The sequence below is a fragment of the Camelina sativa genome, chromosome 4 (genome assembly GCF_030686135.1).
Source record: "Camelina sativa cultivar CO46 ecotype springtype chromosome 4, ASM3068613v1".
In the NCBI taxonomy this organism is placed as follows: Eukaryota; Viridiplantae; Streptophyta; class Magnoliopsida; order Brassicales; family Brassicaceae; genus Camelina; species Camelina sativa.
Window position 1 is genome coordinate 4,334,821 of NC_141883.1, and position 15,892 is coordinate 4,350,712.

The following is a 15,892-nucleotide window of genomic DNA, read 5'->3' on the forward strand; positions in this document are numbered from 1 at the left end:
AAAGAGAAAATGTAATCTGACAATTATATTATTCCATTGTTGACAAAACACAAAACATATAATTCCACTATTAGATACAAAATTTCCTATATATGACGTAATAAAAAATGGAAGTGGCCGTTGGGGAAAGTTTAAATCCATAAGCATTGAGTTCGAACCTACTTTTGAGATTTGCAGCAGCCGACGACAGAAGCTAATAAAGATTTTAGTTTAAAGTTTCTCAGATTTGGGCATAAAATTAGGGTTTTTTTTGGATCTCGAGATAACAAAAGATGGGAGAATCAGTCTGTCTTGTGAGATCTTTCTCGCAGCCTGCAGAGTTCTCATCTCATGAAACCAACCAGGTCAGTTTCTTAAATAAAGTTTTGATTTTTCCGTACTCGATTCTTTTTTTCATACTAGATTCAAGATTCGGAATTTATTTGAAAAGATACAATCTTGGATTTAGGGTTTGATTCTAGTTCTAGACATTGATTTTGCTAGTGAAAAAGATACAATCTTGGATTTAGGGTTTGATTAGACATTGATTTTGCTAGTGTAGAGTGTTGTTTGATAGATCTGAAGTATTCTGCGAAGAGGATTTGAGATTTGTTTTTCTTCTTATGGTTTCGCAGGTGGTTCCTTCTGGTCGTGTGCTTACGGAATCAGTATCGTTTGGTAGATTTGCGAATGAGACTCTGTCGTGGGAGAAGTGGTCTGCTTTTACTCAGAACCGTTACTTGGAAGAGGTTGAGAGGTTTACTAAACCTGGTTCTGTAGCTCAGAAGAAGGCTTTCTTTGAAGCTCATTTCAAGAACCGAGCTGCTGGGAGAGTAACACAGACGAAGCAGATCGAAGAAGTAAAGGTTAATACGAAAGAAGATGAGATTGTATGTGAAGTACTCAAAGATATTCTTGTTGATTCAGAAGTAGTGGTGAGTAATGGTACGGCCATGGATGAAGTTAGGCATGGAGACGTGTCTAGTGCTGAGGTTGTTTCTGTTGTTCAAACTGGTGAAGTGGAGAACTTGAAGTCAGTGATTGTTCCTGAAGACAATGCTCTTGATGAGGTAATGCATCAAAATTCAATTTTTTTTTATCACATTGCAACTTCATGTTTTGTATCTCTCTAAACGTCTATGGGATTTTCAGGAGGATTCTACTTTGTTGAGCAAAGAAAGACGTTCTAGTTCTTCCGGATCGAAAGTCTGCATTACGAGTTCGAAACTGGAACCTTTCCTTGTTATAGGACTGGATGATTCAGTTAAGAACACTAGAAAAGAGTCATCCTCGGGTAGTAAAACGTCAATTAGTGTATCCAAGAACCAAAGCAAATCCCCTCCTGAACCTGTTCACATGTCAATAAGCTGTGCTCCTTCTGGTAATACCGAGAAAAAAATTGTCCAGATGCCCCAAAACGGTTCTAGAAGCAGTACTATGGCTAAGAGTGCAGGGAAAGCAGACAAGAAGAAGAGATCAGGTCCAAATACTGTTCATATGTCACTCAACTTTGCTTCTTCTGCTCGTCCGACGACCATAACAGTCCCAAAAAGACTGGCAAGAAACTCCAATACACAGGAAACAACTTCATCAAACGCTAAAAACAGTGGAAACGAACCAACGGGAGCTTTAAAAAGCCGCAAAAGACCTTTGCCTCGAACATCCAAAGAAGGTTCTAAAGCTGCAAAATGTTCAACCAGTGTAATTTTTCTTCCCAAGTTTCTTCATTACATTGTGTATTTCCTAAGTATAGATGCTGGGACTGACTCTTACATATACTGCAGGCTTCTGCTGTCACGTTACCCCAATGTCCTCCTCTCAACAACCAGCTATCAGAAAACAAGAGGTTACTGATCCAACCATTTTTAGTAACATTCATCGCTGCGTGCTATAATTACTTCCTAACTCAACCCTTTGATTAACATGGTTTCTTAATACAGGAAAAACATATATGTAGGGAGTTCAGTTTCATGCAAAATACCCAACAATGTGCAAAGACAACCTTCTGATAGGTTAGTAGTTGAAGTAATTAACTATCTTATATTACTTACTGCAATGGCTTGAGGTGATTTATGGAAAGTGTTTGTGTTGGTTCTTTGATTTATGGTGAAATAAGATGGGATGTTTTTATCTAATGTATTGCAGCAGTGAAAATCTTTTAATTCAAAGCAGAACCAAAGCAAAGTCTGTCACTGTATCTTCTCCCTTCGTCTTCCGAAGTGATGAAAGGGCTGAAAGGAGGAAAGAGGTAGAACAATAGAACACCCCCTTTTTATTTCTGTTTCAGATCAGAGGACTTATGTAGAACAATAGTTTAACAAAGCTCTCCTTTGCTGTGTCTGTATCTGTTAGTTCTTCAAGAAGCTAGAAGAAAAGAACAAGAAAGAGGATGCTGAAAAAGGGCAACTGTTTTGTGGCTTCAAGGCAAATCAAAACACTCACTTAGCATCTGAAGAACACAAGAAGAACCCACAAGTTGGTTGTTTTCAGGTAAACTAAAAACCTTGTTATAAGACTCAACTTGTCATAATTTTGGGTACTGAAGCTTTGATGTATGACACTATTTATAATCATGAGCAGGTACCACTGACAAGCATGACTTCACCAAGATTCCCAAGGAGCCAAACTTCAGGTACAGTTCAAACTCATAAAGCTTCCTCAACGAAGACCATAAACACCAGAAAAGCAGTAATAGAGAAGGTCAAAAGTTCCAAGATTCATCCCTCCTCCAAATCGCTGACAAAGATCAAAACTCAAGAAAATTTGTCTCCTAATATCCTGTAGCACTAAGGTACATACACATCAGAGACAAAACCCAGTTAACAATTTCTTCAACAGCTTATATGAAACACCCTTGACGATAATAGCAGAGATTCGGCTTTTCACGTTGAAGATTTCGACAAAGTTTTGTCCTTTCAGCTCGTAATCTCATCTCAAGCTTATGATATAGGTAACTAGTGGCTTGATTCTGATTGTAAAACATAAGCTTCAAGAAGCTTTGTAGAATAGGTAGAACTATGTACTCTTCATTAAACTACCTACTCAATAGTTCTGTAGTCTCAATCTTGTATCATTTGCATAAATTGATATTTGAAAGAAAGAAAGCAATTCAAGTTCTAATTCTCGATTTTAATGGTTCTTTCTCATTGTGTTTTGTTTCTTGATTTAGTATAGACTGGTGTGTTGTGATCTGGAAGAGAGAAAAATCTTCTCTCTGTGACTGTGGTGGGATGTTTCTCTATCTGTCATCTTTTTTGCACTTCAAAGTGGTGAGAGACGTCCAAATAGAGTAAGAAAAATGGCTGCTTGTTCTTCTTCTTTCACTTTCTGTAATCACACCACTTTGCACAGAAAGACCCTTGTGACCAAAACCCAATTCTCAGTTCCCACCAAATCATCAGAATCTAACTTCTTTGGCTCCAGACTCTCTCCCACTCCTCTTATCTCTCTCCACTCTCTTCATCTTCTCTCAAATGCTCAATCTTCGCCAAGGTACATTTCGCTAATCTTGCATTGATAATATAGATTGTTTGCTACAATTAGGCTAATAACTAGCTCGTTCTTGGAATTAGCTACTTTGTTAGACCAACCTGTTTTGGAACTTATGCTCAACTGCTACTGGTTGAGCTTATTGGTTGCTTGCTCATAATTCACTGTATATTTAAGGGATCTCCCAGTCAAAAAGTCGAACCTTGTCGTCACACATAACAATTTCTTGGTTAAGAATTTGGAGCTCTTTTACTATTATTTGAGCTGGTTCAGTATCGAAATACATCGCCGTCCTTATACTGGCAGGCAACACTTTAAGGAGAGGCTGTTAGCTCGTTTCAGTAGAGAGAAGCTAGCTGAGAGATCCTAGTCAGCCTTTCTTCACGGTGGAAACATACTGGTTAATTCTATTGCAGAGTTAAAGAGATGCAACAAGCAAACAGGTCAAACCAAGGACGTGTAAATATTAATTGGAAGTCGTCTTCAAATCATAATTTTAATCCAATATACAACAAAACAGCAGGATCTGTATTACAACAAAACTCACTGGAGTAATCTCATGTGGAAGTACTTTTAATCATAAGGGTCAACTGAAATGTCTGATTCTCGCTCACCTTCACGCTGGAGAACTTCTATTCAAGAATCTGATAAATATATAGTCAAGTTTTGTGAAGCACCTCGCAGTAAGGTTTCAGTAATAATGTATGATGTTTAGTAATTTGCAGTGTCAGCGATAATGCAATTAGCTAAATAGTGTGCGTTTTCAGCTATCAGGAAAGAATATGATAACATGGCCAGAAGTATTGCCGTCGGCTACTTATAGTATTGCAGGCCCACAAGCCCAACTTTTGAGCTGAATCTAGGACGAAGAAAGCTCACAATAGAAGGTGAGTCGGTGGTGAGGCACAGACCCAGCACAAGATTACTAGGGTTTCCGTTTTTTCATACTGGAATACAAGGGTTTTAAATCTGAGCAACCGATTTGAAACTTTTGCTGCACGGTATCATATCTCCAAGTTATCTGCAGAAAACTCTCTGTTTAAAGAGCTAGTGATGACGAGGAGAAACATAGTAGATCTTCCGGAGGATTTGCTGGTAGAGATACTCTATAGGCTTCCGGAGGCTTCTGATCTGGCACGATTCCGATGTACCTCAAAAGGAATGAACGCTCTTATTAAAAAAGATAAGAGACTTGCGAACAAGTCTCATATCATCATGTTGATTGATTTTAGGGTTTATGTAGCAAGCATTGATCTCCGTAGAGTTCAAGACGTTGTAAAAAAAAAAAAAGTTGTAAAGGTAACAAGACAATTAAGTCTCAAAGATCCTCTTTCTACTTCTCCTATTGAAGTCCATATAAGCGAAGTATTTCACTGCGACGACTTATTGCTATGCACCACCGAGGACGATAGACTTGTGCTTTGGAATCCATGTTCAGGTGAAACCAGATGGATGATCAAACCCGTAGATCATTCCTTCCAGAAATATAATTACTAAGCTCTCGGTAAATCCTCCTCCTCCAACAAGTACAAAATCTTGAGGATGCGTCAACATGGAAATGGTTATTCTAAATGCCTAGTTGAGTACGAAATCTATGACTTTACCTCTGATTCTTGGAGGGTTGTGGGTGAGACGAGGGACTGGTCCATTCACTGGTTGAAGCATCGTGGCATGTCTGTGAATGGAAATACTTACTGGCTTGCCTCCAGTCATATTCCAGACTCACAAAAGGATTTCTTATTAAGTTTTGATTTCTCAACAGAGGGATTCCAAAGTATGTCTCTTCGAGTTGATGATTTTTCTTATCGTTCTATGGCTTTATCAGTTACTAGACAAGAGCAAAAACTTTGTCTGTTAGGTATGAGAGTTCCTTACTATGATGTATGGATAGCAACTAAGATTGAGAGTACCGGAGCCATGTCATGGAGCAAGTTCCTAACAGTGGAAGAATCTTTTTATGGCCAGTTTCTTATATTATGTAGTGGGATGAATTTCTTGGCCGATCGGGAGAATAACATGTTACTGTGTCCCGGTAAACAACAGAACTCCAACAGCTTCTTACACATTGTCGGAAAGGATAAACACATGGGAGTGGATCATCATGTTGCAGGATCTAAATGCTTACTCGTCTGTTATGTTCCAACTTTAGCTCAAATCCAACGAGGTTCTTAATTAGGCCAGGCGCAAGGAAAGCACCAATCACATGACTTGTAATAATATTGTGACACCAGTTTATGCATTATCTATTCATATGTTTTTCGTGATATTTAATAATAAGTAATGTTGGTTTTGTTTTGTCAAACGAGAGCATATACATTTGTCTTGATCATCAAAAAGTTATACTCTGGTTTCGTTTATATAAACCACCAAGACCAGTGACGACACTTGATTATGTTTGTCAACTGTGATAGTCAATGTTGAATGATCCTACAACTTGTTGATCTATAGGGATTTGGCTTGGCTGTTCCCTATAATGTATGGTCTTTGTTGATTTCTTCAAAGGAACCATTCTAAAGGATTTCAAGATAGACACTTGCTTGTTGTATTAGTTGGGACTTGGGGAGTAAATAACCAAATAATAATCTACAGTACTGACTGTAGTAAATAAAAAATTGTCTCCAGCTTAAAAATCACACTCGGCTTTAGCGGTAAAATAAAGAAGCGGAGATGATGCTGAAATCCTAGGCATAGATTCTAACTCGTTTTTCTGGCACTCTTGAAGATCGTCGCTGATGTATCTTGACTGTCTTTAAACGCTTGGAGTTAGCGAGAATGTATGTTATTAGTTGTTACTCATCTTCTTCTTTTCCTTGATATCTTTTCCACCTAACAATCTCTAGATGAGACGATAAGCATTGGGGAATAGTACTCGGCTGGTTCCACGAACATGTGGGATAACCCTGATATTGTTGATACCATTAGTTTTATTTAGTAAATTGATTCATTTAGATTGAAGGAAGGGATGGTGAGGGCACTAACATGGGTGTCGATCGTAAGAATTTTCAGTTTAGGGGAGTTTTGAAGCATAAAAATAAGAGGTTCCAACCAATGTACTGGCTTTTGTGTAACAAAGATTAAATCTATGAGCCGAGAGAAATTAATGGCGTTACTACAACAGGCAACCTGCAAACAAAAACAAAAACAAATTAAAGAAGATTATTATTAAGTGTTTGAGGACTTTAATTGAGGAACAAGGAAGGAACAAAGGAGAGATTATGATAGTAACCATTGATTCGGATAAATACAAGCGGAGAAGTCTGGCAGAAGAAAGACAGCTCAGAAACTTTCCATCAGGGTTAGGATCATGGCTGATGTACACCTCATCAAGGCAAAGCATATTCTCCACCTTCCCATCTAAATCCACCACCATAAGGTCTATAAGTGCCCCATCTCAACCTACCATAAGTAAATTCTTTCAATGAAGGCACTTTGACGGTAAAGTTTGTCAATGATTCATCCTCATCACGTCGTTGAACATCCAGTTCGCGGAGAACAGGGGAACTTGAGAAAAGCCTAGCAAGAGAAACTTCGTCTTTGTACACCACCTTGACAAGTTTCAGATATAAAAGAGATGGCAGGCTAGCATCCGGGAAAGAAACATCGACCAGGGTCTGGTTGGACAGAGTTAAAGAAATGAGCTTGTGGGCTCTCCTGTCTAGAGGAGAGCGAAATCTCACGCTGTGGTTAACTGCCTTGTCAACCCACTTTGTTACATCTACGTCAACAGGACATAGTGGACCCAGTTCGACGTCGAGGCATATTAGTGACGGTGCCTTGTGGAGTTGTTGCATTGTCTTGTCAACAAACCAACCAAAGCTCTCGCTGTCTTGGTCGTCTTCGTCTTCGAAAGTGAGGTGAGGCAGCAACTGCCAGATGTAACGCCATCGTTTAGACAAGATGGCAGTGGCCACCGCATCTTTTGCCGGGACGAGGATTAAGATCCGCAATAGCAAATCGTCGGATAAATCACATATCTTTATAGTCTCCTCCATGTCTCTCATTCATTCACCTAGCTAACACATAACAAGAAGAAGAAGCAAAAAAAAAAAAAAAAAGGATTGAAACCTGTTGGTCATCAAATTCTAACGAAAACACTAATCGAAACCCAAATAAGGGATGGAACAACAACAATAACAATAATCGAAGCATAAAGGTTGAACCTTTAGAAATTACTTGAACAAAACAACAACCTACTACTACTGTACAAATCATTCATAAAAAGGCGATTCATGGAAGAAAGATACTAAAGAGGAGGTTTAGGAGAGTGTGAATGCTTACAAGACAAAAAGGATTGTTTTTTTCTTCTTTTGTTTTCTTTATTAAGTTAACGAATCAGCGGCCAATCCCTGTTAAAACAGAGACACAAGAGAAGGAGAAGGAGCGCGACGGATTCTGTTCTGATATTACACAGAGACACAAGAGAAGCCGGCCGGCGGCGAAAATACATTGGTGAGAACGCTGCTATTTGCGTTTGCGTTTAAAATAACGTTTTGATGTGAGCCAGCATTTTTCTCTCTCCTCAAAACGTTATTTTAATTTTTTTAAAAATATATAGAAACAGAGGAAAAATTAAAAAAAAAAAAAAAAAGAAAGTAGTCAGCTTTGCCCTCCGCGTTCTCTCGGAGATCTACTCCAAAAATCCAAAGGTTGGAGTTTGTGAAATCCTAAAGGGAGGGAGATGCCAATTTAAAGAAGCAGAGAGAGAGAGAGAGAGAGAGAGAGAGAGAGAAGCGGCGGGGAAGCAGAGTTATGGGCGGGTTGTGTTAGTTAGTTTCATTGCCAACTTCCTTTGGGCTTCTTCTCAACTCAACTGCATTGGGAGAAGTTGGCAGCTGCACATTTGCCTCGTCTAGACAAGGAATTTAATATATCCGGAGCATTGATCTCGTAAGCGTCTTATATCGGAGAAATAAAAAAGAGATAGATATTTCATCACTAACATTTTTGCTGGTTTCGGACCAATGATAATGAGTTGTTCTTTCAATATTCAGGTGCATTCTCATGTTGATATAAGTACAATTTCGATGGGGAGGAAGATTCTATATATGCCTAAATAGATGGGACATTCACATTTAGGGATGTGGTAACTGATGGATTGGGCGGTACCATCTACATTGTTATTGGTCAATATGGTCCTCAATGCATATATAGGCCCTACAACTAAAACATTTGTGCTCGACACCGATACAAATACGTGGAGTGACTTCATTTCATTTACCAGTTCCTAAGGTAAGTTTGGAACAAGTAGATGCAGTTACTTTTAAGGATTATATACGATTCCTGCAGAGATAGTGTTCGGGTTTGAGAAATAGCGATATTACCATCTGCAGGAATATCATTCTGCTGCTCAAGATTGTATCAGTGTCGAGCACAAATGTTGCACACATTTGACTTAAGCTGATGCTGCATCATGTGATCATTGATCTCTCTTTAACTTTTCTCTTTGTGATGTTTTGTGGGCAGCAGGTTAACAAGGGACAGGCTGCACCAGACTTCACGTTAAAGGATCAGAACGGAAAGCCGGTGAGCCTCAAAAAGTATAAAGGGAAGCCTGTTGTTCTCTACTTCTACCCTGCAGATCAAACCCCTGGCTGCACCAAACAGGTCTTTGAGTTTTACTTATATCTCTTTCGGCATCAACCATATCGCATTAGCCAGGAGATAGCAAAAATTGCAGAACACACACTTGCTCCATATTCTTTTCTAGAATACTTGAAAATTTTAGCAGTTTCCATACACACTTCACCTGCATCATGAAGGACTAGGATGATTGCTCCAATTTGGAAAAAAAAAGTGCAGAAGAAACAAAAATCAGTTTCCCTATAGCCTTTAAAATGTTTTAGTATATAAGCTTATTGGTTGCTTGCTCATAATTCAATGTATCTCCCAGTCAAAAGTCGAACCTTGTCGTCACACATAACAATTCTTGGTTAAGAATTTGGAGCAGTAACTAGCAATGAGAGCTCTTTTACTATTATTTGAGCTGGTTCCATATCGAAATACATCGCCGTCCTTATACTGGCAGGCAACACTTTTAAGGAGAGGCTGTTAGCTCGTTTCTGTAGAGAGAAGCTAGCTGAGAGATCCTTGTCAGCCTTTCTTCATGGTGGAAACATACTGATTCAAGAATCTGATAAATATATCGTCAAGTTTTATGAAGCACCTCGCAGTAAGGTTTCAGTAATAATGTATGATGTTAGTAATTTGCAGTGTCAGCGATAATGCAATTAGCTAAACAGTGTGCTTTTTTTATCAGGAAAAAGAATATGATATCATGGCCAGAAGTGGTATTGCCAGTGTTCTCTGAGTGCTTGTTACCTGAAATCTCTTCTCTGCCTACTGAGTGAAGATTTATCCTTTTTTCCTTTTCTTGCACAAAGATCTTTGTACGTATTGCCGTCGGCTACTTATAGTATTGCAGGCCCACAAGCCCAATTTTCAGCTGAATCTAGGACGAAGAAAGCTCACAATAGAAGGTGAGTCGGTGAGGCACACAAGATTACTAGGGTTTTCGTTTTTCATACACACACAGCACTAGATTACAAGGGTTTTATTATATCTGAGCAACCGATTTGAAACTTTTGTTGCACGGTATCATATCTCCAAGTTATCTAAAAACTCTCTGTTTAAAGAGCTAGTGATGAAGAGGAGGAACATAATAGATCTTCCGGAGGATTTGCTGGTAGAGATACTCTATAGGCTTCCCAAGGCTTTTGATCTGGACGATGTACCTCAAAAGGATGGAACGCTCTTATCACAAAATATAAGAGACCTGCGAACAAGTCTCGGATCATCATGTTGATTGATTTTAGGGTTTATTCAGCGAGTATTGATCTCAGTGGAGTTCAAGACGAAAACAACGTTGTAAAGGTAACAAGACAATTAAGTCTCAAAGATCCTCTTTCTACTTCTCCTAAAGAAGTCGATATTCGTGAAGTATTTCACTGCGACAGCATATTGCTATGCACCACCGAGGACGATAGACTTGTGCTTTGGAATCCATGTTCAGGTGAAAAAACCAGGTGGATGAACAACCCCGTAGGCCATTCCTTGAAGAAATATAATTACTACGCTCTCGGTAAATCCTCCTCCTCCAACAAGTACAAAATCTTGAGGATTCGTCAACATGGAACTGGTATACTTAAATGCCTAGTTGAGTACGAAATCTATGACTTTACCTCTCATTCTTGGAGGGTTGTGGGTGAGACTAGCGACTGGTCCATTCACTGGTTGATGCATCGTGGCATGTCTGTGAATGTAAATACTTACTGGCTTGCCTCTAGTCATATTCCAGACTCGCAAAAGGATTTCTTATTAAGTTTTGATTTCTCAACAGAGAGATTCCAAAGTATGTCTCTTCCAGTTGATGATTTTTCTTATGATTTTATGGCTTTATCAGTTACTAGAGAAGAGCATAAACTTTGTCTGTTAGGTAAGAGATATCCTTACAATGATACACATGTATGGATAGCAACTAAGATTGAGAGTACCGGAGCCATGTCATGGAGCAAGTTCCTAACACTGAAACGGTCGATTTATCGCCAGCTTATATTATGTAGTGGGATGAATTTCTTGGCCGATCCGGAGAATAACGTATTAGTGTGTCCTGGTAGACAACAGAACTCAAACAGCTTCTTACACATTTTCGGAAAAGATAAACACATGGGAGTGGATCATCATGATGCAGGATCTAAATGCTTACTCGTCTGTTATGTTCCAACCTTAGCTCAAATCCAACAAGGTTCTTAATTAGGCCAGGCGCAAAGAAAGCAACAATCACGTGACTTGTAATAATATTGTGACACCAGTTTAATTATGCATTATCTATTCACATGGTTTTCGTGATATTTAATTAAAGGTACATTTTGCTACTCTATAATTACTAATGCTGGTTTTGTTTTTGTCAAACGAGAGCATAAATATTTGTCTTGATCATGAAAAGTTATATTCTGGTTTCGTTTATATAAGCCATCAAGACCAGTGACGACACTTATGTTTGTCAACTGTGATATTTAGATGTTGAATGATCCTCAAAAACTTGTTGATTTATAGGGTATTTGGCTTGGCTATTCCCTATATTGTATGGGTCTTTGTTGATTTATTCAAAGGAACCATTCTAAAAGATTTCAAGATAGACACACAGTAAGAGAGAGATAACTATAGGACCTAATTACTTACGTCAATCTCCTATATATTGTAAAGTCCTAAATGAAATGATAGTTAAGCATTCTTTCATACATGGCATCAGAGCTAACACGATACCTAAAAACCTAAATTTTTTTTAATGGCCGCCTCCTCTCTTCTTCTTCTTCCTTGCGATTCTCTCTCTGTTCTCACCCTCCGATCATGTCTGCTACAAGCTCACCGGACGCCGCTTCTGAGACCATTGTTGTCTCCTCCTCTCCTGTCTTGTTGACTCTCAACATGTCGAATGTGACGAAGCTCACCTCGACCAACTTTCTCATGTGGAGCCGTCAAGTTCTTGCCCTCTTCAACGAGTACGATCTTGCTATGTATGTTGACGAATCTGTCCCCGTCCCTCCTGCGACGTGAACCGTCGATGTTGTTATCAAGCCATATACGCTCTAGAAGCGTCAAGATCGATTGATCTAAAGCGTCCTGCTTGGTGCTATCTCCCTATCTGTCTAGCCTCTCCTCTCCAAGGCGATCATGGCTGCTGACATCTGGAACACTCTCTCCTCCACCTATGCCAACCCGAGTCATGGCCATGTTCAACAACTACGGGCACAACTGAAGCATTGGACGAAGGGGACTAAAACGATTGATGAGTTTTATCAAGGTTTACGACTCGCTTTGATCAACTTGCTCACCACTGTAAACCGGTGGAACATGAGTCTCAAATTGAGTTCATCCTTGAAGGCCTTCCTGATGACTACAAGAAGATGGTGGATTAGATTGAAGGTCGTGACAACATACCGTCGTTGACGAAAGTGTATGAGAAACTCCTTAACTTTGAGTCCAAGCTTGCTACCAAAGTCATTGTTGCCTCTTCTCTTCCTATCACTGCGCATGTTGTCTCCTATCGCAACAACACAAAAACAACAACTTCCGCAACAATGGACGCCACAACAACCGTCACAACAACAACAACAATTGGCATCAACATCAACCATCAAACCGCTCATAGTACACTCCACGTCCGTGCCAAGGCAAATGTCAGATTTTCGGGATTCATGGACATAGTGCTCGTCGCTGCTCCCAACTCCATCTCCACGGTCTCTTGTCTGGCTCAACCAATTCCTCCGTCTCCGCCTATCCACCATGGCAACTGCGTGCACATATGGCTGTTGCTCAACCTTATAATGCGGGAAATTGGATGCTGGACAGTGGTGCTACACATCACCTAACTTCGGACCTGACAATTTAGCTTTGCATCAGCCCTACATTGGCGGTGAGGAAGTGACCATTGCTAATGGTTCTGGTTTACCGATCTCACACACTGGTTCTGCTTTACTCCTTACACCATCTCGCTCTCTTCTTTTGAAGGATGTCTTATATGTTCCTAATGTTAAAAAGAATCTTATTATGTTTATTGGCTGTGTAATGCTAATGATGTCACAGTGGAATTTTCTCCTACTGCTTTTCAGGTGAAGGATCTCAGCACGGGGGTCCGGTTGCTCCAAGGACGGACAATGAATGAGACGTATGAGTGGCAAGTCGCGGTACCATTTGCGATATCCATGTTTGCTTCTCCTACTCCAAAGACAGACATCACTTCCTGGCACTTGACACTTGGCCATCCCTCTTTTTCTATTTTACAAACACTTATTCACAATTTTCTTTACCCGTATCTTCTTCTTCGCAAAAACAATTGTTTTGTTCTGGTTGTTCCATCAATAGTAGTGGATTTGATCACAGGACTGAACGTTTTGGTATAATCATGCCCATATTGCTGCTTGTAACCCTTCACAACAAGTCTTGCTTTATACTTGTCAAGCTCACCATTAGCTGTATATTTGAGAGTAAAGATCCACTTACAACCAATGACGTTTTGAGATGAATGTGGAGGAACCAATTCGAGGTACCATTGCGTGTCTGAGCATTAATCTCATCACACATAGCTTGTCGCCATTGAGGATCCCGCAACGCTATCGTAACCGTGTTTGGGATTACAGGTTGAAGTTTGGTGGCTATGGTAGTGAGAGAAAATTTAGTGTTTGGTTTGGTAATATGGTTTTTGGCTCGTGTTTGTATGGGATGAATGTTTAGTGGCAATTGTGGCGGAGAAGGTGATGGTGTAGGTTGACGAGTCAGCGAGTGATGTGATGAGGATGACGACGATGGATTAGAGGTAGGTCTTATGGGTTCTGTTGATGGACTGTGTAAAGGGGAAGGTGGATGTGGGACGGTAGATGGGCTAAGGCCCATGTGTGAAGATGAGGTAGACGAGGTAGGTGGAAGTAGAGGTGTCAAGCAGGCTCCATGCCCGCGGGCCTAGCCCAAATAGTACCTCAGCGGAGCGGACATGGACACTAAATATTAAGTCCGTTAAAAAGCGAGCTTTGTGGGCCTAGCCCAAACGGATTGCGGGTTTTAGCAGGTTATACCCGTGGGTTGACGGGTAGGTCCACGGTCTTCAAATATTAAATAAAAATAAATATTTAATATAGATATATAACTATTTTTATATAATTTTAAATATATATCTTTTAAAAGTATGTGGTAACATAAATAATTTAATGTAAAAAAATTAAAACATCTATAAAAATTAATATAAATATTGATTTTATTTCAAATTATTTTTTAAAATTATTATTTATTACTTTTACTTTATTTTGATATATTTTTTTATTAATTTCATAACTTTTACATCTGCGGGCTTAGCGGGCCGGCCCGTTGCAGTTCAGAAAATAGAAATTGCCCGCTGCAGACGGCCCACATGGACACGGGCTGACCCATTTGACACCTCTAGGTGGAAGCGTTGCAGGTGACGAGGGTCTAGCGGTGGAGACCGAAGCTAGCGGTGGTGAAGATGGTGATGGTGGAGTAACGTGGTGAGGATCAGAACATGGGGGTGGTGAGAGTGTTGGAGACACGAGCGGCTGAGTCACAAACGGTGAGTCACAAACGGTATGGTAGTTGGACGCATATGGGAGACGAGTTCAGGAGAAGCAGATATTGAGCCTCTTCAAACCGAACATGCCGTGAAGTGTAAATTCGGCCAGTTGTTTCATCCAAGCAAAGATATGCACTCTGGGTGAGTGAATAGCCAAGATAAACACATGTGACGGAGCGAGCTTCAAGTTTATGAGCTGTGTATGGTCGAAGCCATGGAAAGCAAAAGCACCCAAAGACTCGAAAATAGCTATAGTTGAGAGTTTGACCAAATAACTTCACATAGGGAGACTCATTTCCTAACACCGGTTTTAACATGCGGTTAATGAGATACACAGTCGTAGCAAAGACATATGTCCAATAACCCAATGGCATAGAAGCGGTGGTGAGCAAGATGAGACCGGTCTCAACAATATGTCGGTGTTTCCGTTCGGAGACACCATTATGTTCCGGTGTATGCGGTGGTGTCGTGAGATGTGTGATACCACGTTCAGTAAGGAACGGACGCAACGCGATGAACTCGCCACCATTGTCGGAATATAGCTGTAACATCCGTGTTCCGGAATTATATTTTGGGTTGTGTTGAATAAATCAAAGGAGTGGATTTTAATTAATTTCGGTTTCATTATCGGTTTAATCAAATTCTTGTTTTAATTAGATTAAACCAAAAGCCCTAGACTGTTTTTAAAAGTGTTGCCTCTTTGTTTTTTTGATGGAGTGTCGACATTGGGAGTCTGAGAGAAAGAGATAGAGAGCCTTGGTTGATTTGGTGTGAAGGAAAATGAGAAAGAGATCAACAAAGCTTTGTATTAGATAAAACGAGAAGGAACATAATCGTCAGGGTTTGGGAGAAGGAGGATCCGACTGGTCAAATCGTTTCAAAAGGTATTGAGTTTTGGTAGGGTTGTAGCTAAGGGAGTTTCGTACAATCATACACTCTCCTTTTTACATAAGTGAATTTGAGTTAATATTCTAGTAGATATTGGCAGTTTCGTGGGACGTTTCGTCTCAGTCACGGATTGAGACCAGCGGGTGTTTTGGGATCAATTGCGGTTTTATCTGAGATCTGATCGTGCTGAAATTTTTTGGGAAGCTTCTGGACGTATAGATTAAAAAGTTAACGGTTCGTTTTGATTTCGTGGTTTCACTTGTGAGGTTGTTCTTTTCTGATTTTCTGGCAGTTTGTTTTCAATGTTTGTTTGTTGTTGTGATTGGTTGTAGGAGCGAGTTTGGTTGTTCTTGGATATTGAAGAGCCTCTCTTTTGGTTGTATTTATTCTCTTGAATCACTTGTTAAGGTGAGTGCGTGACAATGAGCTTATCTGAGCGATTAGGTTGTATGACTTATT

The 15,892-nt window shown here is 39.8% G+C and overlaps 1 protein-coding gene and 3 pseudogenes across 4 annotated transcripts; 3 read left to right on the plus strand and 1 right to left on the minus strand.

Annotated features, from left to right (window-relative positions):
• The first annotated feature begins 119 nt into the window (after window positions 1-119).
• Window positions 120-3,099, plus strand: LOC104779808 (uncharacterized). Of its 2 annotated transcripts, none has more exons than XM_087509876.1 (8): window positions 120-344; window positions 615-1,049; window positions 1,132-1,680; window positions 1,764-1,825; window positions 1,920-1,991; window positions 2,125-2,227; window positions 2,332-2,469; window positions 2,560-3,099. In XM_087509876.1, exons 1-8 carry the CDS (start codon window positions 273-275, stop codon window positions 2,761-2,763), a joined length of 1,635 nt encoding a protein of 544 aa, XP_087366002.1. In that variant the 5' UTR covers window positions 120-272; the 3' UTR covers window positions 2,764-3,099. The 2 variants fall into 2 exon arrangements, with proteins under 2 accessions (XP_087366002.1, XP_087366003.1); XM_087509877.1 differs by having other exon boundaries at window positions 123-344; window positions 2,128-2,227.
• Window positions 3,100-4,437: 1,338 nt separating this feature from the next.
• LOC147945353 (putative F-box protein At4g10190 pseudogene) lies at window positions 4,438-5,770 on the plus strand (annotated as a pseudogene).
• Window positions 5,771-6,032: 262 nt separating this feature from the next.
• On the minus strand, window positions 6,033-7,883 carry LOC104779810 (putative F-box/FBD/LRR-repeat protein At1g22000; annotated as a pseudogene). Its single transcript, XR_766600.3, has 4 exons — window positions 7,747-7,883; window positions 6,695-7,477; window positions 6,448-6,591; window positions 6,033-6,368 (listed from the first exon to the last, which is right to left on the minus strand). The product of XR_766600.3 is annotated as a putative F-box/FBD/LRR-repeat protein At1g22000 (transcript).
• Window positions 7,884-9,977: 2,094 nt separating this feature from the next.
• LOC104779809 (putative F-box protein At4g10190 pseudogene) lies at window positions 9,978-11,428 on the plus strand (annotated as a pseudogene). The gene has a single exon (XR_015596553.1). The product of XR_015596553.1 is annotated as a putative F-box protein At4g10190 pseudogene (transcript).
• The last annotated feature ends 4,464 nt before the right edge of the window (window positions 11,429-15,892 follow it).

Excerpts from the sequence above, each read along its gene's own strand:
- LOC104779808 (XM_087509876.1), top strand. The coding sequence starts at position 273 with ATGGGAGAATCAGTCTGTCTTGTGAGATCTTTCTCGCAGCCTGCAGAG. Across the intron at positions 345-614 it reads CATCTCATGAAACCAACCAG|GTGGTTCCTTCTGGTCGTGT; the intron begins GTCAGTTTCTTA and ends ATGGTTTCGCAG. Across the intron at positions 1,826-1,919 it reads CAGCTATCAGAAAACAAGAG|GAAAAACATATATGTAGGGA; the intron begins GTTACTGATCCA and ends TTCTTAATACAG.